The sequence below is a fragment of the Drosophila gunungcola genome, unplaced genomic scaffold (assembly GCF_025200985.1).
Source record: "Drosophila gunungcola strain Sukarami unplaced genomic scaffold, Dgunungcola_SK_2 000001F, whole genome shotgun sequence".
NCBI classification, from domain to species: Eukaryota; Metazoa; Arthropoda; class Insecta; order Diptera; family Drosophilidae; genus Drosophila; species Drosophila gunungcola.
In genome coordinates this window covers 11991040-12013429 of record NW_026453197.1, presented here as the reverse complement: position 1 = coordinate 12013429, position 22390 = coordinate 11991040, and the positions used below count along the sequence as shown (strand labels likewise).

Here is a 22390-nt window from a genome sequence, read left to right as displayed (position 1 = left end):
CTGACTGATATATAACTTACTATCCTCCAAGACGCTATTTACACTGGCGCTGCTTTATTGCTTTATTGCGTCTGCCCCCAGACACAGTTTTTGTACATAGGTTTTGCATAGGGAGAAAAAGAAGCAGCACGCTTCCACAAAACAACTGTCATTTAATGCAACAACGCTCTTAACACATTTTGATTACTAATTAGTCAATCCCAAAGCTACGTTAAAATATATATTTTTCTGCCAGCATTTTTTAAATTAAATTAGGTTGAATTTAATTGTAAACTGAGAATATATTCTCCCATAAGGGTTAAATGTCTAACGATAACGATAACAAAGATCGCCAATGTCAAAATGCCGACTGCTACGAAACTCATCCAACCCACAGCTGATTTTCTTTTGCCGCGAGTTTTTGTCTTAATTTATCTTTAACCATTAATTAATTTTTATTAATGAACAAAATGAACAAGGAGCAGTGGGCCGAACGATTTGCTGTCTGTGAAGCTACTTTCAAGTCAAAAGAAGCCTCTAGCAGCCAAAAGCAGAATGCATGGCGCCGCCAAACTCTGATGCTTTGCCAGCAAACCAGGTTAAATTGCATTTAATCCCAAAACAACAAAGGATTAACGTTAAATTATATCCAGTCTCCTTAGCGACTGCATCCATTTTGCAGTGCTCAAAGAGCATCAAAACAAACTGCAGAAGGACAAAAGCACGGAGAATACAATGGCAGAGCGCTTGAGTCGATGCCAGCGAACAATAAGGACGAGCCGCAGGATTAATACACACAATATATGTTCGGATAACATGTTCCCTATGCCCCAGCAAAACGACTTCGAGCCATCCTGCAAGAGCACCTATGAGAGCTGTCAAAGGGTCGAGATGACTTCAAGAGACTTGCTGGCACATTCCTTGCTAAACGACAAGAACCTAGCCAAAAATCCGGCTAAACCCAACCCAATCTCAACGCCAGTATCTAATTTGAATTTCCCGGAATCGTGCTCTAAATCGGATAATGAGAACAATCATCAACAGAGTCTACAAGAGAACTCATCACAAAACGGATTCGGTTTTCGCACAGCCCGGGAGCAACTAATTCTGGACGATCTAAAGGTTGGCCAGCTTCGGCTTTGAACACAAAATTCAATTTAAGGAGGGAGTAGGGTTTTAACATTTTTTTAATTTGTTTTTTTTTTTCTGTTTTATTTTTAAAAATGTTGTCTCTAAATTTCAAGTTGGTCTCAGCAACACAGTTGAAGTCATTTTTTTTAACCTGATTACTAGAACTAGTATGTTTAAAAGTTAAGAACTTACGTTTCATGTCGGTGCCCATCACAACTTTAAAACTACAAATATGCTTTCTTACAAGACATAATCATGCTCCCTGCTTAAAAGTTCTTAAAAGTCTAAGCTTATACTTACTATGAAATTGCCTTGAAATTCACAGAAAAACAATCAGCAGACAGCGAGGGAATCTCCATCCGACATGATGAACTTCAGGAAGAAAAAACTCGGAGGAAAACGCACAGTTAGTTCGAATTTCGTATCGCCCTTGCGGCAAAGTGAGAACTCCAGCAGCTCGTAAGAATTCACATTCCAAGCAGTTTCCCAGAACTTGGCATACTTACTTATTTTATTTAATCCGCTCGTAAACAGGAGTTGCCTCAACGTGCCACCCGCCCTGGCCCAACTGGATCCCAAGATGGTGGAGCAAATTCTCGGCGAGAGTATGCATGATTTCAAACCTGTCGGTAAGTGCTCTGTTCGGTGTTTTCCTTAATCAATTAAGAGCATAGTATACATTCATATGTTGGCATTTCAGCCTGGGAAGATATTGCCGGTCTGGAATCTGCCAAGTCAACTTTCCTGGAAGCCATTATAATGCCACTGCGTCGCCCGGACTTGTTCACCGGAGTACGATGTCCACCACGAGGCGTTTTGCTATTCGGACCACCTGGCACCGGCAAGACACTCATTGCCAAGAGCATCGCATCGCAGGCCAAGGCGAAGTTCTTCAGCATCAATCCCTCCAGCCTCACCTCCAAGTGGGTCGGCGAGGCGGAGAAGCTGGTGAAGACATTGTTTGCCGTGGCCGCAGCCCATCAGCCAGCTGTATGTCAGACATGCTAGTCATTCTGCTTTTGAAATTAGGTTTACATTTCCTAAGCTAAGTGGCATAGTTCAAGTCAAGAAGGATTTTAAATACTTCAAGCCTGCCTTCTTTTTTGACTTCAGATAATCTTCATAGACGAGGTGGACTCCCTGTTGTCTAAGCGTTCGGGGAACGAGAATGAGAGTACTCTGCGGCTGAAAAACGAGTTTCTCATACATTTGGATGGTGCTGCTAGTAATGAGGAAACTCGACTTCTGGTAATCGGAGCCACCAACCGGCCGCAAGAACTGGACGAGGCGGTTCGAAGGAGATTTGTACGCCGCCTTTACGTACCGCTCCCAACAAAGGAAGCACGGCAAAAAATCATTGAGAAGATCATTCGACAGGTAAAACACAATCTCGATGATTTTGAAATACACCAGCTTTCGGAGTTTACGGACGGCTACTCAGGGGCTGATGTGGATTCCCTGTGCCGCTATGCATCAATGGCTCCCCTTCGAGCGCTGACACCCAATCAAATGGAAACAATCGAATCGCATCAGGTACGCATTGCTGCCCCCGCTTAGTTAACCAAATCCTTTAATGAAGGGGACTGCGTCAATGCTCATAGTCCAAACAAATTTAAGTATAAAGTGTAACTTCTCCAGTAAAATTTCCCAGACCAGGCCATATAACAAAGGTGTGGTAGCGTATGGTATAAAGATGATGAAGAACTTGAAACTAAGCATAACTAAAATATGCAAACTACAAAAAATGAGTGAAGGATGAAAAAAAACTCTGCACCTTGGAAACACAATTATTACTTCATTAAAATTATGAAGTAAAGCAAAACCAAACCAAGTTAAAACTAAACTTTAAACTTAACTAAAATCGTTTAAAAAACTGAAGATTTTTGCAATGTGGAAAGTGATTCAATTCTTCAATTATTTTTCCTTTCATAATCAGCTACCAGCCGTTACTATGGACGATTTTAAGCAGGCTTTGAGGGTCATATCCAAAAGTGTTTCTGCGGAGGATTGCCAACAATTTGAGGCCTGGAACGACGTATATGGCGTTCGACATTAAGAAACTTGTTTTAAAGTTTTTTCAATTTTATTAATACTTTGATGTAACGCATGAACGCCAAGTAAAGACTAACAATAAAATATGAAATACAGTTAGTTTCAAAATATTTAAATTTTTGTTTAAAACTCACAGCACATCAAAATTACGTTCGTATACAGCAGACCATGAGGTCTGTTTAATGGTCTTAATTACCTAACATACATAGTTTAACAAGCGAAAAACTAAGAAGTTTGTGCGAACCTAAGCCGACTCTCTAATGTTTACTAACTAGCCACACACGTAACTTGATCTTATATCAAAACTTTGTTCCGGCACATTTTGAAATCTGCATTATGCACACACAGACGGAGATATTTGTACAGCAGGGATGGTCGATTACTATGATACACTTATAGCAATTATCGAATAAGGACATTTAAAACGTAAACGATTGTAACAAATATCGACTTAAGACTAATACATTACACTGATAGCAATTAACGCTGGAGGAGGTCTACAATAGAAGTAACGCGTTAACTTAATCCCTATGTTCGTTGATTGGCGGAAAGACGTAGTCATCACTCAGACTGTTGATGTCCACATAGGTGGTCTTTGGACTGAGCACCCTGTACAGCGCGTCGAAGGTGGGCCTCTCCTCGGGCTCCTCCAGCCAACACTGCAGCATGATGGTGTACACCTGCGGCGTGCAGATCTCCGGCCTCTCCAGCCGGTTACCCGCCATCAAGTAGGGGATCAGCTCGCTGTTGCTGATCGTGGGATATGGCGAGGCGCCCAGGGTGCCAATCTCCCAGAGCACCACTCCGTACGCCCAGATATCGCTCTTGCTGGAGTACACATTGTCGCGAATGGCCTCTATGGACAGCCATCGAAGGGGGAGCTATGGGAAAGGACATACAATTGTTATGACTGCAATAATAGCTTGTGTTTAATCAGTGCAACTAGTTCATCTAAGCGTGATCTATAGGAAAAAGTTGTAAGTTGTAGTAAAGTTTACCAGTGTTACTCGTTTACATATGATGTCTCAAATGAAAGGTACATATATATATTTTAGTTTTTATAATTGATAATTTTTTGCTATCGAAGTATAAAAATGAAGTCCTAAATATTAAAACACTGAACTCACCTTTCGTGTTCTCGTATTCGTATAAATTCCATGCCTTGAAAGACCGAAATCGGATATTTTCAGAGCTTTATTGCTGTCAATCAACACATTGCGAGCAGCCAGATCGCTGCAAAGAAATACAAGAAAACCATTAATTTTGGATAGTAAAAAGTGTATTTTAATTATGCATACCGGTGCGTTATTTCCTGCTCTTCCAGGAACCGCATACCATTTGCAATTTGCAGTGCGAAATTATGTAGCTCCTTGTTGTCCAGTATGTACTCAAAGTGCTCCTCATCCTCCACAATCGTGTAAGTGGCTAAAATTTAAAAATAGATTAAGAATTTTCCCGAAATGTAGTTTAACAAATCGCATACTTTCGGCAAACGATGGAGGTGGTTGCCGGGTGCAATATGTAGTTGCGTTGGAGTTTTCCGGTGGCACCTCAATTGTCTGGCTGGATGCCTTCAATTCGATGTAGTTCACGCTCTGTGCAAGTGCTTTCGGTGACGAGGAGCCATTTGCCCTGGGCGATATTGGTCTGCAGGATGTATAGTTGGCATTTCGTCGCTTCAATTTGCCAGCCTCCTGCCGCACCGCTCGCAAATAGGTCAGCTACACGCAAAGCAAAGAAAATTCGTTTGGAATTGGAATTCGTTGGGAAAACAAACAAATGGAAACGCATATCTGGCTACTTGCTGATTATAGTAATACTTATACTTATACTTATACTTATACTTATACTTATACTTATACTTATACTTATACTTATACTTATACTTATACTTATACTTATACTTATACTTATACTTATACTTATACTTATACTTATACTTATACTTATACTTATACTTATACTTATACTTATACTTATACTTATACTTATACTTATACTTATACTTATACTTATACTTATACTTACTTATACTTATACTTATACTTATACTTATACTTATACTTATACTTATACTTATACTTATACTTATACTTATACTTATACTTATACTTATACTTATACTTATACTTATACTTATACTTATACTTATACTTATACTTATACTTATACTTATACTTATACTTATACTTATACTTATACTTATACTTATACTTATACTTATACTTATACTTATACTTATACTTATACTTATACTTATACTTATACTTATACTTATACTTATACTTATACTTATACTTATACTTATACTTATACTTATACTTATACTTATACTTATACTTATACTTATACTTATACTTATACTTATACTTATACTTATACTTATACTTATACTTATACTTATACTTATACTTATACTTATACTTATACTTATACTTATACTTATACTTATACTTATACTTATACTTATACTTATACTTATACTTATACTTATACTTATACTTATACTTATACTTATACTTATACTTATACTTATACTTATACTTATACTTATACTTATACTTATACTTATACTTATACTTATACTTATACTTATACTTATACTTATACTTATACTTATACTTATACTTATACTTATACTTATACTTATACTTATACTTATACTTATACTTATACTTATACTTATACTTATACTTATACTTATACTTATACTTATACTTATACTTATACTTATACTTATACTTATACTTATACTTATACTTATACTTATACTTATACTTATACTTATACTTATACTTATACTTATACTTATACTTATACTTATACTTATACTTATACTTATACTTATACTTATACTTATACTTATACTTATACTTATACTTATACTTATACTTATACTTATACTTATACTTATACTTATACTTATACTTATACTTATACTTATACTTATACTTATACTTATACTTATACTTATACTTATACTTATACTTATACTTATACTTATACTTATACTTATACTTATACTTATACTTATACTTATACTTATACTTATACTTATACTTATACTTATACTTATACTTATACTTATACTTATACTTATACTTATACTTATACTTATACTTATACTTATACTTATACTTATACTTATACTTATACTTATACTTATACTTATACTTATACTTATACTTATACTTATACTTATACTTATACTTATACTTATACTTATACTTATACTTATACTACTTATACTTATACTTATACTTATACTTATACTTATACTTATACTTATACTTATACCTTATACTTATACTTATACTTATACTTATACTTATACTTATACTTATACTTATACTTATACTTATACTTATACTTATACTTATACTTATACTTATACTTAGACTTATACTTATACTTATACTTATACTTATACTTATACTTATACTTATACTTATACTTATACTTATACTTATACTTATACTTATACTTATACTTATACTTATACTTATACTTATACTTATACTTATACTTATACTATACTTATACTTATACTTATACTTATACTTATACTTATACTTATACTTATACTTATACTTATACTTATACTTATACTTATACTTATACTTATACTTATACTTATACTTATACTTATACTTATACTTATACTTATACTTATACTTATACTTATACTTATACTTATACTTATACTTATACTTATACTTATACTTATACTTATACTTATACTTATACTTATACTTATACTTATACTTATACTTATACTTATACTTATACTTATACTTATACTTATACTTATACTTATACTTATACTTATACTTATACTTATACTTATACTTATACTTATACTTATACTTATACTTATACTTATACTTATACTTATACTTATACTTATACTTATACTTATACTTATACTTATACTTATACTTATACTTATACTTATACTTATACTTATACTTATACTTATACTTATACTTATACTTATACTTATACTTATACTTATACTTATACTTATACTTATACTTATACTTATACTTATACTTATACTTATACTTATACTTATACTTATACTTATACTTATACTTATACTTATACTTATACTTATACTTATACTTATACTTATACTTATACTTATACTTATACTTATACTTATACTTATACTTATACTTATACTTATACTTATACTTATACTTATACTTATACTTATACTTATACTTATACTTATACTTATACTTATACTTATACTTATACTTATACTTATACTTATACTTATACTTATACTTATACTTATACTTATACTTATACTTATACTTATACTTATACTTATACTTATACTTATACTTATACTTATACTTATACTTATACTTATACTTATACTTATACTTATACTTATACTTATACTTATACTTATACTTATACTTATACTTATACTTATACTTATACTTATACTTATACTTATACTTATACTTATACTTATACTTATACTTATACTTATACTTATACTTATACTTATACTTATACTTATACTTATACTTATACTTATACTTATACTTATACTTATACTTATACTTATACTTATACTTATACTTATACTTATACTTATACTTATACTTATACTTATACTTATACTTATACTTATACTTATACTTATACTTATACTTATACTTATACTTATACTTATACTTATACTTATACTTATACTTATACTTATACTTATACTTATACTTATACTTATACTTATACTTATACTTATACTTATACTTATACTTATACTTATACTTATACTTATACTTATACTTATACTTATACTTATACTTATACTTATACTTATACTTATACTTATACCTCCCAAAAACAAATAAGATTTTTGATTGAAAATCTAAGGACATAGGGAAATGTTAATAGTTACCAAGTTTCCCTTGCCAACGTATTCCATGATCATCAGGTATGGTGCCTTGATGGTGCAGCAGCCCAGGAAACAGACGACATTGTTGTGGGTGCCCACACCCTTGAGCATCTCGATTTCGGCCAGAAACTCGGCCACCTCATCCGCCTTGGGATTGGCTAAAGACAAAGGAAGTTCGGAAGTTCCAAGGTTTTCCAATTGCAACAATGTACTCACGTTTCAGCTGCTTCACGGCCACAATGGTGGTGCCCCTCATCCGGCGCAAATTGATGGCGGTGGCCTCGTGCACCTGACCAAAGGCTCCCTCGCCCAACATTCGCCCGATTTGGATGGCCGAGTGCGGGACCTCGAATATGTCTGCCAGTCCCAGGACCTGCGATTTCTGCATGCAAATAAAAAGGTATTTATATAAAAGAATATCTATGCGCTTTTGCAATGGGGAACTAATTAAAATTAATTGATTTGAATTTATGTTAAACTGTATTTAAAGGCTGACCCACCTCCACATACTTGTCCACATAGTTCACATTGTCCTCCATCCTGAAAGAGGTAAGAACACCGGGCATTAAGAACTTTCCACACTTAAAGCTCACGAACAAAACTCACTCGATGGCCGAGGCGGCAAAGGTCTGGATGTAGATCTGCTCCTGCTTTCGCAGCTTGGCAGTTGTCCTGGCCCTTCGGCGTCGCAGCAACAGCATAATTAGTCCGGCCAGGATAATGGCAATCAGCATGCCGCTCATGACGATTATGGAGTTGCTCTGCGCGGAAAACAATTAAGAACGTGCAGGATTTCAAGGAAATCGAAATAACAGCTTACCACACTGTCGCCTTCGGTTAGCAGAACGGTGTTGGCGGGCACTTTTCGAAATCAATTTTTTAAATGTTGATTAATGGGGATTCGGGGTGAAGTGAGACTTACTCACCTGGCACCTTAATGACACTGCGCGGCCCCTCGCATCCTGAAGGATCAACGATGACGGCCTGCAGGCTGACGGAGGCCTTCTCCTTGAGCTGCGTTCCCAGTGGCAGCTTCATGATGCCCTCAAATCCCTTGGCTGTTGGCCGAAAGTTCAGTTCGCTGATTGCGTGGACTCGGGTCAGCAGGTGCTTCAAAACTCCGCCCCAGGGAAGCGAGGGGTTGGTCTCTTCGTTGATTCTGCAATTGGCATGGTTCCATAGAAATTTTAAACAAAGGGCGCAGCTTTTATTATTTCGGGATTCTGGAAATGCTTTTGTTGACTTGGCATGACTTTCTCATGTGTTTGGTTGGCCATTACATTTCTCAAGGATATATTTTACATTTTGAAACGGAAAAACTATAATATTTATTTAAGATACTGACTGCAGAATACAAGACACTTGAAAGTCCAAATTCGGTTACGTATCCGCACTGTGTGTGTGGTATTTAATAATGGAAAAACAGTATGCAAATGATTTCACAGTAGCAATGCTGGTGGTTGAAATAAAATTGCTCCTTTTAATTAGTCCTTTTGCGTGATAGCTTCTGTAATTTCTCATTAAGGAATTCCACTGCCAGTACTCACTTTAATTGCATCTTGTAGGCCCTCAACGTCTCGTGCAAACGGGAGTCCTGCTCCTTGCGAAATTGCTCACTGGCCAGAATCGAGAGGTTGATGCTGATTGTATCGTTGCTGAGCATTTTGGCCACGGCCAGGACCTTCGGCGGCGTGGGTGCCAATTGGCAGGAGCATTTGCCCTCCAGGCACTCTTTTTGGGATTAAATAATATACAAGGGTCAATCAAAAGCTGTATCCAGTTGCGGTTGTTATAGATACTATACTTTGGGTAAATATAAAACGGAACAAAAGATACAATCTCAAGCAATGCGCATAAGTTGGCATAATCAAAACTTTACAATGCTCTCAATGACAATTAATTTATAAATTTTTAAGGAGGCGAACAACTAAAGGTAATATGTAACTGAGCGCTGCCCTCGCGGAACTCACGTGGAACAAAGACGCGGGCGGAGCGCCTGACCATCGCGTTGGAGGTCTCCACAATGACCTGGTACTGGCAGCCGAACATGTAGTTGCAGTCCACGGACTCCACGTTCAGGCTGGGATTCACTGGCAGGAGGACGAGGTGCGGCTCCGGACTGGCCTTCTTCTGCTTGATGCCGTACTCACTGCACGGCGCATCCGGACACCGGCTGTTGTTCACGGCACTCACAAGGACATTGTAGGATGTGCCTGCAATTAACGTGTTTAATGAATACATAATATCCCACGAATGTTGCGTCTGTATATCAAGTAGATCGGAGCAAAAATTAACGATGGCTTGGCTTTTTTTTTTTAATTCCTATTTACTAGGTACACTAGAACTAGTAATGTTTCGTATCTATTTTGGGGTATCCATTAATGAGATATGTTTACTCACAGAAAATCTCACAAACTGGCGTATTTTACACAAATTAAACCTTAAAAAATTCAAGATAATTTGTTTAAAGTCAAAGTTAATTATTGTTAAATAATTTTATACCAAATTATCACAAAATGACATCAGAGGAAATCAAGATTATGTGAAAATTGCATCTTAAAATAACTTAACTAAGAAAATGGAGCTGTAACCCGTTTTAAAAGATTGAATAAATTATTTTAAAAATGAAAATTAAAAATATAAAATTTTGATAAAAAATGTATGTTTTGACCATGATATGCACATAGTATTTATCTGAAAAAACAACATAACTCACCTTCCGGCAGGTTGTCCTGCCATTTCACATGCAGGCGTGGGATCTTTTGCATGTAGAGCGTTACGTTGGTGCTAAGCTCTGTGATTTCGCCATCTGGAGTGGGCTGGAAAATGCAATTAAATAAAAACAGGAAGGGAAGCAAATTTCGGCAAGTCTAAGTTTATATACCCTTCCAGATAACAAATATTAAATTTTCTATAAAACGATTATATTTTGGTTTTTGCGATTTTATACGTGTTAATAAAAATAAATATATAAAATACAACGCATCACTTTTTAAAATATTCTACTTCGTCACGCTTCAACAAAAAATTCAAGAATTTTTTTAAACTATGTAAGGCTATGCATACCCCTTGTACATTTTTTATGTAACTTCTTATTTAAACATTTTCCTCATCAAATTAGTGATGCATACTTTTCGGAGTAAGCCACTACTATATCTCGAAGTATGTTCGTACATCCAAAAAAGGAACAACGAAGTTATTATTTATTCATGTATTTTTTCTGTTGTTCCTATTGCGACCCCTAGCGTCTTATAAAGTTTGTGAACGTTTTTTGAACCTTTAAAGCTGAGAAACTAATATGCGAGGACTAAATTTATAATACCCTCTGCAAGGGTGTAAAAATGAACAAAGACCTCCCAGAAACAAATAAACTCAAAAAAAAACCGCAGCAGTATCCAAAGCAAAAGAATTATTGAAATCAACTCACGTTTAAGCGTATTTTAGTAAGCGAGTCCGGAGTTTTCGATTCGGGTAAACCGGTTACATAGCGATGCACTTCAATTTGCATATTCCCTGGCGTCAGTGGAAACATTGCTGGATTGCTGGGTGTCGTGTTGATTTCCCCAGAATCAGATCCCAGGGCCTGACATGCGCCCACCAGCAGGAAAAACAATACTATCCTATGCGCAATGGTGTTGGAGTGATGCATGCTGATCGGTGGGTTTCAACATAATTGGCAAAGTTTACTGAAAGGAACAGAAATGTCATTTATTTTTGTTTTTCGACCAAAAGAATATTAAACAAAACCGGTATAATGTTTTTAGTTTTGACCAAATTGAATGAAAATAAAAGAAATAGAATACGAATACAAATGAAATTCTGTACAAACCTATGGTGAAAGAAAAAATGTTATTTTACTTATAATTGTATCATTGTTTATATTATTATTTGTATACAAATACAAAGAAGAATATATGTTTTCGCTTCAATTAATCGATTTTTGATGGCTAATCGGAAATAGGAACAAAGTCACAAAGTTGCTGTTGCTTGTCATTTGCGTTCGCACCCAAAATTCGCACTCAAATTATGTCACTTAATACGACTGTAAACACCAATGGCATATGCGAACAGGTGGTGAAATGTTGGACATGAGTTGAAATTGTGGAATTAATTAGATGTTTTTGGCCAAATTGAATTCATGCCGCTCGTTAGCCTCCCCATTCACTCACACTCGAGTGCTTATGTTGATTCGACCGACAATGCGAAGCCAAACTAGTTATTTGAGGGTTTCCTCCCAAATTCGGAGAACAATATAATTGTGTAATTGTGTACCCTTGGATAATTTAGCTAGAAAATAATGAAAACTCTCCAAAGAAAAGTAGCGCCAAAAGTAGCTCGCACTTAAAATCAGTTGTTTGCCGAACGTCGATAACCAAGTGAAACCTTTTCAGAAGATTGTGCTGTCTTCCCATCTTGTTATTATTATCGCAAAGTTCGCCATTGTAATAAACATGTTTACTTATTTGTCGAGATATCCATTGGGAGGTCAGATGCAATTGTCCAATTGGTTTTATTTGGTCCTCTTTTCTATTCTTATCAACTTAATTCATTAATTATAAGGTTCGACGCCTAACTAGGGAGTACTTATTAAAGGTCTGCAGAATCAAAGGGCTCAAAATTATGCACAACTTTCTATGAATGTGATAATTTTACGCCAAAGAGGATTTAGCTTTTTATTTTGTTTTAACAAACAAACATACCATTTGTTTTGAATTCATTTTGTCTGCGTCGTGATCCTTAAAAGCTGCATTTGCACTTTTGCTAATTGCTAAACTTTAAAGGAACTCATTTGCAAGTGAGAAATAAATGCACTCATGGAAACCTCTGTTCCAAACTATTTTCATTTAATATTTCCATAAGCTAAATACTACGATTATAAAATTATTCACTAATCCCTGATTAAAACCTAAAAACTTTTTTGTTCACTTGACCTAAATGGCGGATTATCTTATTACACCATGGTTGAGTTCCAAAAACTTCGCCAAGCGGATAATAGGATAATTAAATCAACAAATTGGCTGTTAGCTTCAGATTGAAGTATTTAAACTGTTTTGCCCAATTGAACTATGTAAGCTTTAGCTAATTTACCGTTATTCCATCTCATAAGCTTATGGAATTCCTTTAAAGCAGGTAAATGGGTGCACAAGTGGGATTAGAGGTCTTAAAAACAAGTTGGGTAATAACACATATTACATTTTGTACTGAAAAAAAAGGGTACAACAAAATGAATCTGAAACGCCTTCCCCCACAAACAAGTTCCAGCTCCATTACTGTTTAGAAGCAATTAAAACATTACGGAAAATCCTTTGTAAGAGTGTTGTGGTATTTTTTCAATTCATTTGTCGTTTTTCCTATTTTTTTGCACAACGTATTTTCCATTTGTGGGTTTTCTTTTGCATATCACTTGCTAACTTCCTAACTGGTCCTTTCCGTATGGGGATAACGCTGTGGGGCTTCTAAACAAAAACAAAGCCAACAAGGCTAATTGCCTGCACGACATTAGCTGATGGCAGGTGTGTTGTCGCAGAGAAGCCAGTAGTCGGGTCATAAATCAAGCCCTGTCTGCTCCGTTTTTTTTTTTTTTATTGTGGGCTCCTCCCGCGGATTTTGTTTCCAGCTTTGTTTTGGTTTAATAGTATAGTATAGTAGAAAAACCACGACCACAACTAATTGGTAATATGTACTTTATTCGCAAGGGGGTTTAGTCATAAATGGAGCGACCCTTGGTCTCCTCCAGGCAAACCACCACGTAGAAGAGGCAGATGGCGCTGACGGCGCCACAGAACCACATGGTGGCCGCCAGACCCAGGTGGAACATCATCAGCGGGAAGGTCTTCAGCGAGGTGAAGGCAAAGAAGCTGAGGCAGCCCAAACAGAAGCTGGTGGCCACCGCCCGGATTTTGTGCGGCAGGATCTCCACCAGGACCACCATCGTCACCGAAATGACGCCCACATTGGCTATGAATATGATGAAGGCCATCAGGGTGACGGGCAGCCAGGCGGAGTAGGCCGACAGATCCACCTCCTGCTCTTCCGCATAGAAGGCGTACAATCCAAAGGCGGAGGTGCCGATTCCACTGCCAGCACACGACACAATCAACAGGATCCGACGGCCATAGCGATCCACCAAATAGATGCTAGCCAAAGTGCCCAAAATCTGGACGGCTCCGATAATAATCGTGTTCGTGTTGGGATCCAGTTGGGTGTGCACCGCATCGAAGATATTGGACATGTAGTTGTTGAAGGCGAAGGTGCCCGTAAAGATGTTGGCTATCATCAGGACCAAGCCCGTGGCCAGAGCCTTTAAGGAACGTTTGGTAACTGCAAAAAAATTACAAATTAAGATAATCAAAAATAAACCAATAATAATGACCCAAACATAGCCATAAAGCTGCGTGTACCAAATAAACTAAGGAAAAATTACCTTCAAAATTAAACTAGGTATTTTTTATACAATTTTTTCCTAAACAGAACAATTTTCAAAAGCTTAAGGTGAACAAACAGGGTTAAAACACTTTAATAAGTAAAAGTACTGTTTTAATTTTTAAAATATTTTTACTCTCTTTTTGCACGTATAACGTAGCATTTTAAAGCTTTTTTTCTCTGTATAAAAATATATGTTTGGCTCATCTTTAAAGCTAAATGTTTAGGTCGTTATTTTAAAAATTATGAAAAAATCATGACTTGGTAAATCCTTTCTTACGGAAATCCGAAAAAGAGAGAGCCTGGTCGTCGGAATCCTTGTTCTGCTTTCGGATGGCCAGTCGCATCTCGTCAAACTGCTTCTGATAAGCCCGCTCCTCCTCCTTGGACACATTGGTGCCATCGCAACGGCGATAGAACCTCAAAGATCGCTCGGCCTCCTCCTCGCGCTGCCACCTAATCAACTGCTGCGGTGGCTCGGGATAACGAGTGGCCAGGAATACGTAGAGGACGGGCAGACCCACCACGGCACAGGGTATCACGTGGTAGGCGATGTGCGAGGACACCACAAAGCCAACCATTATACCCGTGTTCATGGTGAGGGTGAAGAAGGAGCACAGGCGCCCACGAATGCTGTCGGATGGAAATTAGCATTGGTGTTGAAATCAATTTGGCCAATTCATATCCAATTCTTCCTTTCTATTGGTTGCCAAAGGTTTCCAATTAAATTTTCGCAAAAATTAGCTGAGAACCCAATAAATCGTATTTTGCACAGCGTTTCGTGTTGATTTTTTTCTGCACAGTTTTTATTTAAAGAGCACAAAAAAGCTGATACACAGTACATTTCAATTGATTTTATTAGACAACATTTTTTCATTTTGAATTGAGTTTCAATAACAAAAAAAACGTTTACTATTTTTAAAGAACGTTTTATGGAATTCAATGTAGCTATCAATTTATAATACATATTTTTTTTTAGAAAACATATACATAGTTGTAATAACGCTTTATGGAAATCCAATAAAGATTCGATTTCATTATAAAATTATATTTGTTTCAATCATAAAAATATGTAAATCAAATGGCAAAATGAATTTTAAATATTTAAAAAGTACATTTTGTGGAAAAGTTTTAAGATTCTAAAACATTTGTGATGGCTGTTCGTTAGTATAGTCATGTAGCTCCCAATGAAAAGCTGAGGTTTGTATTTTTGCACTCACCTGTTGTCAGCAATTTCGCCGATGAAAATTGGTAGTACCACGAACATGCCACCGCCAGTTAGACCGGCACACACCCGGGCCACATACAACCACTCGATGCTCTGGGCGAAGTAGAACAGGAACCAAATGCACTGCGGATCACAAAGAGACATCACACAAAGCCCCTGACTTAGCAAACTGCGCGGAAACTCACCGTGTGGGGCACGGCCAGGGCATAAATTGACACTTTCCGGCCGAAGCGATTCATTAGGTAGGAAAAGGAGAAATTTCCAGTAATCCCGCCAATGCTGATGACGGCACCCAGCCAGGAGGCCTCGTTCACGTCGATGGAGAAGGACAAAGGCGTGTCGGCGGGCGACAGCAACTGGGGCAGCATGGGCGAGAGCCAACCCAAAGCGATGCCGTGGCAGAACGTTATCAGCGTGGCTACAAGAACACATAGATCAACGAATGACATCAGCTGGCTCCCTAAAGGCGGGAATCAACAGCTCAAGTGGCTCATTTGCATAGGCACGCGTGAAATTGAATTTTCAGCCATCAACTTTGTGTCAAGTTTTTTTTGGGTGGGCTGGCATGCCATGTCCATGTCCTCCCTGAATCCCACTTAAGCCCGGCCAAGTTCTTTGTCCACAAACTTGACATGGATCCGAAGAGCCGAAACTTTCCATTCGCCACCAGTTGAGCTGTAAATCCGTCTTATCTTCATTAACATACCACTCAAAGAGACCAAAAGTTGGCGGCGATACTGCCACTGAAAGATGCCCGATTGGAATATGTTGAGGAACATCATGCACTCGTTGAGTCCGGCAGAATCCTTTAATTTGAACTAACTAAGTATATTGGATACTTAAATATTGTATATCACAGTTGGAGAGCCTCTATTGGGAGCAGAGATCCTAGTTTGCCATAAAGCTCTTGTGTGAAAACTTCCTGCTCTGGTGTCCTTTTTCCATGCTCCGTGTCCTTGAGGATTTCCACGTTAACCCGAACAGAGTGACTCTTGTACGAAAATGGCTTGTGAAATAGACTGCGACGCCCCATTTATACCGAATTCGTATCTAAATCTGTGGGTAAACATCTACTATTTCATCTAAGAAACAGCGAACGATTACGCAGTTTGTGACTCCCGCAGGCAGCTTCAGATTAGGGGATATATCACGGCGATTGTCTGAATGTCTGGGTGGGCGGTGCCCAGAGCTGTTGCCCCGTAATACCGGGCAAACATCAAATGTAGTAAATCTTCCGGATATTTTATACTTGTGTATCCCAAGTTCACGACTCGCTGGCAAACGGAAACAAGTGTTCAGGTTTCGCTTCAGTTGTGACGTCGGCGACTCTTCACGGTTGAAGTTTTGTTCTTCCCTGACCTAGGTTTATTTAATTGCACTTCAAACACCATTTGCGCTGTTTAAATAATAGCACGCGCGCTTTTAAGGCGTCCGCTAATGTAAATTAGGAGCACACTATTACGATGAGCAAACACTTTCGAGTGACACTGTAAAACACACACGTGGTGACACATTTCTTGAGCAAACACAAATAATTTTAGGAGGTAAATCATCACAATTGCGGAAGAGCAGCATTAGATTACCGAAAAATAACAACCATGAAATTTACCCTTACATTTGTAAATAAATAAATAAAAGGACACATACAACTAAGGGTAATTGATAAAGCTTTTCTCCTCACAACCAAAAAACATTTAATGAGAAGTTCCGACATTTAATCAGATTTTTTGGGTCCAAAGTTAATGTTTTGTTGAGTTTTTTTCCCAAATATGTAGTACATTTTATAGAGGGGCACTAAGATAAACACGTTTTAGTTGATTGTTCTTTGTACAGATAACAATCAAAATATTTGGTTGGATATTTTATTGAACTAGATAATGATAATGATTCACTTTGCTTTGGTTTGTCAACAACTATAGACTATATAATTATTAACAAGCTGCTAAACTTTGCAGTTAAGCACGATTTTTAGAAAGTTACAGAGAAAAAAAATGCCAGTTATCACATTTAGTATATAGGCTTTTGAATAGATAAGAATCAAATGACTGGCTTCGATTTTACTGCCCTGATAAAATCACGATGATTTAGTATGGACTTTGATTTGTCAACAAGTCATGATTATAGCTGATGTTGGCCAGCAGAGTTCACTTACACACAACACAATTCAGTTTTATCTTAGCAAAATTCAATCTCAACTCAAATAACGATTATCTCTCGAGTCAAAAGGGAGCCATTAAATGTATTTGAATAAATAATTTTGTCATTTAATATCACGTTCCATTTGGCAGAATGACGGGCACATTTCGTTTGTATCCAGTTTGGGTAACCAAGTTCCCCACACTATTGACATGCTCAATAAGATGACGCATTTTAGCCATTTCGGGTGGCAAACAAAGACCATCTTATCTGGTTTGTAAGAGAAATGGAAGGTTGCCGAAAGTTTTTGTTTAAAATCGTGTGATAAGTCCAAAGAACATGGCAATCAATAAAAGCAGCGTAATGAGGCAGAGAACCACGAATTTTCCGATATTATGCGCTTAAAATAAAGCTGTGAGATAGCTGTGTCAGCCTTTTAGCGTGGGGTAGTTGCCCTGATTTCAATTCTGTCCAACCACCTGACACATAAAGCTCTGCACAGGTGGCGAAGGCCAGACCAAGACAAGGGTTACTCATAAATTAAATGGTTTGTGCTTTAATCAAATGATAAGTTTTCATAATTGTCAGGCGCAGCAGACTTAAGGCCAGCAAACTAAATGGAAAACCCTCGAACTCTCAATCTATGTTGAAGTGAACATAATTATTCTTATATAATATAGTTTGGTTTCTGCCAGGATTAGACATATTAATTTTAATTAATTAATAGCTATTTATGGGTTTGTATTTAAGCCGTACTTATTGGGGCTTTTGTTTAACCTGATAAATATCTTAAATATAGAACTCAATGTTTTCTTTTTCCATATGCTTTGGAGATATCAAATACAAAATATATATACCTGACAAGAGCAACGACTTTAAGCCCTTATCTTTAGTGCTGTTTTTTACCTGAGACTGGTGGCCCACGTTTGATACGAAATATGTGTAGAAATTCGCTGCTCTTGGCTCTTTGGGTTTGGTTCGAATTCGGTCGCGTCATTGTACGGGCTCTTTTCTAATCGTTATCGCCCCCACTCGATTTATTGATAAGTTCAATTTGTTTTCCATTTCACGGCAACTTGAACAATTTGTTTTGGTTTGCCGATTTCGATGGGAAAATGAGAACACAGCTTTTAGGCGACGCAAACCCAACTAAATAGTTTCTCTGTTGCCGGGAGCCAAATGTGAATTCTTCATGCGTGAAAGATAAATTAAGCTTTTATGCTTATTTCAAAAGTATTCTCAATAACCAATCGTCTTTGTAGAATAATGAATAATTAATTATGGTTTATTCTTTGACTTTTTCGATAGAGCCTTTCAATAATAAGCTGCCAACAAACGAAACAACCATAAGTGCTCAAAGTGGACTTTACACTAAAAATGAATGTGCACAATCCATCTATCTGGCTGAGTCCATATATATGTATGCCCATATACAATTTTTTGGAAATTCCAACTAATTGCTCGAGTATATCAGTAATATACCTACGGCAATGAAGTTTTGACTCACAATTTTCCAATGGTCAATAGTCAGTAATAAAATCGGATTCATCGTAAATTAATAATAACACTTTGAAAAGAAAACCGATTGGTCAGAGTGTATTAGGTTTATTTTTGAAATTTTAATCCAACCATTTTTAAAATAATAGTGGTCAATTTAAGCCAAAAATTGTAAGCCATTAGCTTAGAGCCAACTGATTTTCAGCTTAAAAAGCCAAACATAATCCTTTGTGTTATAATCACAGTCTATCATTTTTTCCTGCTAAGCGTTGGCCAAATGTAAAAGAGCCTTACAAATCGCTGAACTTTTATTCTGGATGGCTGAGTCCCACTCTGCAAAAATAAAACTCTAAAACTTTGGATTTTAATCTCCCTGGATATATTTTCCATATGCGGCAGCCTTTCTAAGGCTTTTAATGACTTGGTCCAATGGCAACATTACTCGTTAAATAATTTATGAGATACTACGACGAACGTTATTATATACATCCATATTGAAAATACACCGAAGAGAAAATAGTTCGACAATAACAAAAACGGAGAGGAAAAATTTAGTTATGACGTCCAGCAAACATCTGTTTGATTTTTTGATTTATCAGGAATCGATTGTTTTGGAATACGCTTCGATTTTACTTTTGTGTATATAAACAACAAATAAAAACTTCCTAAATTTGTTATTAAACATTGATTTAAAACATCTAACTATTAAACGATTTGCTTTTACTAAAATATAGAAATTTGATTTGTAGACAAGATTTTAAAGAAATAGGTTACGCCAAATAAAAAAAATGTAACTAATTTAAAATAGAAAAAATTTGAATTGCCCTTAAAATTAAAAGATTCAAAATTTGAAGTATAACATAAATTCCCCATTTAATTTTATTTGAAGTTTTTGTAAAAATTTTGAAATATTAAGAATACAATAAATCATTTTCTGCGGAACATTAAAAAACAACAAAGATAAGCACATAAAAATTGTTTTGTCAATTTTCCGTCTTGTGTTTATATTACTTATTTTCAGAATTGTTGCCCTTTGATTTTCCTTATATAAAAATCCTTTGTTTTCCTTTTCAAATTATACATTTTTCCGATTTCGTTATGGCGCCTGAGAAAGTGACAAGGATAAAAATTTTCGCCTGTCCTTGCCAAGCAAATTCTTGTGAAGGCCAAAGCACCCTAACGACCATCTCTTAATTTCAATAACAAAGAAATGGAATGAGAAATTTGTAGAATTTAAATAATTAAACCAAGCTAAGTGCCATGTTCGAGCAATGGTCCTAGAAATGGGGTTGTTTGACTTTTTGCCTGCCATTATTTATCAATTGTGGCGCGTGTTTAAGTAGATTAAATGAGGCTACTTAATCATGTGCAGGGCATATATATTGATACTGTGCTGGTGTTGTTGTTGCTTTCGCCTTTGTTGACCATGCTCTCAATAATAAATAACATGCTTTTAAGCTGTAATAAAAATACGGAGGTGAGAGAACCCCATGCCAGGTGTGAGCATGCTAAAACAGTGTGATCATTTTTAGTTCAATAATTAGTGGAGTAACTAAACTGACAGAATATATATAGTGCTATATACGACGCACAATCACAAGCGTTGGGTAAAAATGGCGACACTTTGCTTATCACTTAAAGTGGCCGCTGCCGAGCCGAAAAAAAATTGGAAGCCAAAAATGGAAAAAATAACCGTAGCACAATCTAATAAAAATTGAAATAACCCAACGCCCCGTGAATCGATGGAGGTAAATGTCATATGTGTTAGGTTCATTGCCAAAATGTTTTTCACATGTTCCAAAAGGGGGCGTGAGCATTGGCAATTACCTGGGTGAGAAACCATCGCCCCATCCATCTAGATTGATCGGAGTCAACTGGAATAACAATTGTGCCGAGCGTGTCGCAATTGAAGCGATCATCAATAACGAACGATAAAAATAATGCACTGAACAAGAAAAATTACTAGGGAAGTTCCGAGAAATTCCTCAAGGCTTGTGTACCCCCCAAGAAATGTGGGCTTCTGCGTTATCTAATCGAGAACTTCGAAGGCTTGAGCTCAGAAACAGTATCGTTTTGGAAACTTTTATTTTGGACTCACCACTTGGCGGTTTACTCGGCTCCACTCGAGTATCTTTTGCGATTGTTGACTTTCCAGCTGATGGCTTCGGACGCAACCATTTCAAATTTTTGTTTACACTCAACACTTTTTTAAATATTTGTTTACCCCAACCCCTGTGCAGTAAACATTCACTCGTCGAATTTGTAGTTTTGGGGGACTAAAGAATAACAAAAAGCTCAGGGAGGAGGAATATGGATATCCCAGCACTTAATCGGACTATTTGCGAATTAATTAATTTTCCGTTAGTCCGTTTACACATTCATTCATATATTTTCACTTTTTGTTTACTCTTAGCTTTGTATTTGCTTTAATACTTTTTGGATATTCGTTCAACATGAACTTATTTTCACATTACATCTGCAGATGCTTGTGTTTGTTTTCCGCTTCCGTTGCAATATTCTTCACTTTGAATGCGCACAACTAGAATATGTGATATTTGCATTTCCAATTCTTTAATTATTTTTCTTATTTCAGGCATCACTTTTTTCACAATTTCAGTTCAATTTCGTAACGGATTTTTGTTTTAAAATAAGCCGAACGAAGCAACATATCGTGTTTACCGGTACTTGGGAAAAATCACGTAGCCGACGCGTTGGCCGACACACATTGAAGCAACAAGCGTTGAGGGCCGAATGATAACAATTGTTAACTGCCAAGTGTTGCTTCTGCACCTACTGATAGCTTTTACGCAAAAGCTTTACTCCACGCATTTTTTTCTGGTGCCGAAAGCTTCTACCATGTGTGTGAATGGCACAGTCAACGTCATATAAATGGGAAACTTTTTAATTAAAAAAGTTATTTAATTTGTGGGACTAATAAACTTAAAAACTTAAGATCTTTAAAAAAAAAACCCGGCGTAAATTTAAAAACAAAAAACAAAGTAATACAATTTTCAAATGCCATACAT

The 22390-nt window shown here is 36.2% G+C and overlaps 3 protein-coding genes across 3 annotated transcripts; 1 reads left to right on the top strand and 2 right to left on the bottom strand.

Annotated features, from left to right (window-relative positions):
* Nucleotides 1–391: 391 nt before the first annotated feature.
* LOC128263207 (fidgetin-like protein 1) lies at nt 392–3174 on the top strand. The gene is made up of 7 exons (XM_052998037.1): nt 392–577; nt 633–1101; nt 1436–1569; nt 1645–1739; nt 1811–2100; nt 2224–2643; nt 3047–3174. The coding sequence occupies exons 1-7, from the start codon at nt 441–443 to the stop codon at nt 3164–3166; spliced, it is 1665 nt and encodes a 554-aa protein (XP_052853997.1). The 5' UTR covers nt 392–440; the 3' UTR covers nt 3167–3174.
* A 421-nt stretch (nt 3175–3595) lies between these two features.
* On the bottom strand, nt 3596–22101 carry LOC128263205 (macrophage colony-stimulating factor 1 receptor 1). Its single transcript, XM_052998033.1, has 15 exons — nt 21463–22101; nt 11508–11766; nt 10797–10899; nt 10051–10293; nt 9628–9811; nt 9007–9239; nt 8901–8941; nt 8687–8841; nt 8581–8620; nt 8297–8462; nt 8084–8238; nt 4646–4883; nt 4461–4587; nt 4290–4395; nt 3596–4043 (listed from the first exon to the last, which is right to left on the bottom strand). Exons 2-15 carry the CDS (start codon nt 11727–11729, stop codon nt 3684–3686), a joined length of 2373 nt encoding a protein of 790 aa, XP_052853993.1. The 5' UTR covers nt 11730–11766; nt 21463–22101; the 3' UTR covers nt 3596–3683.
* LOC128263214 (facilitated trehalose transporter Tret1) lies at nt 13748–16756 on the bottom strand. The gene is made up of 5 exons (XM_052998045.1): nt 16438–16756; nt 15917–16149; nt 15724–15854; nt 14784–15136; nt 13748–14401 (listed from the first exon to the last, which is right to left on the bottom strand). Exons 1-5 carry the CDS (start codon nt 16511–16513, stop codon nt 13782–13784), a joined length of 1413 nt encoding a protein of 470 aa, XP_052854005.1. The 5' UTR covers nt 16514–16756; the 3' UTR covers nt 13748–13781.
* Nucleotides 22102–22390: the final 289 nt, after the last annotated feature.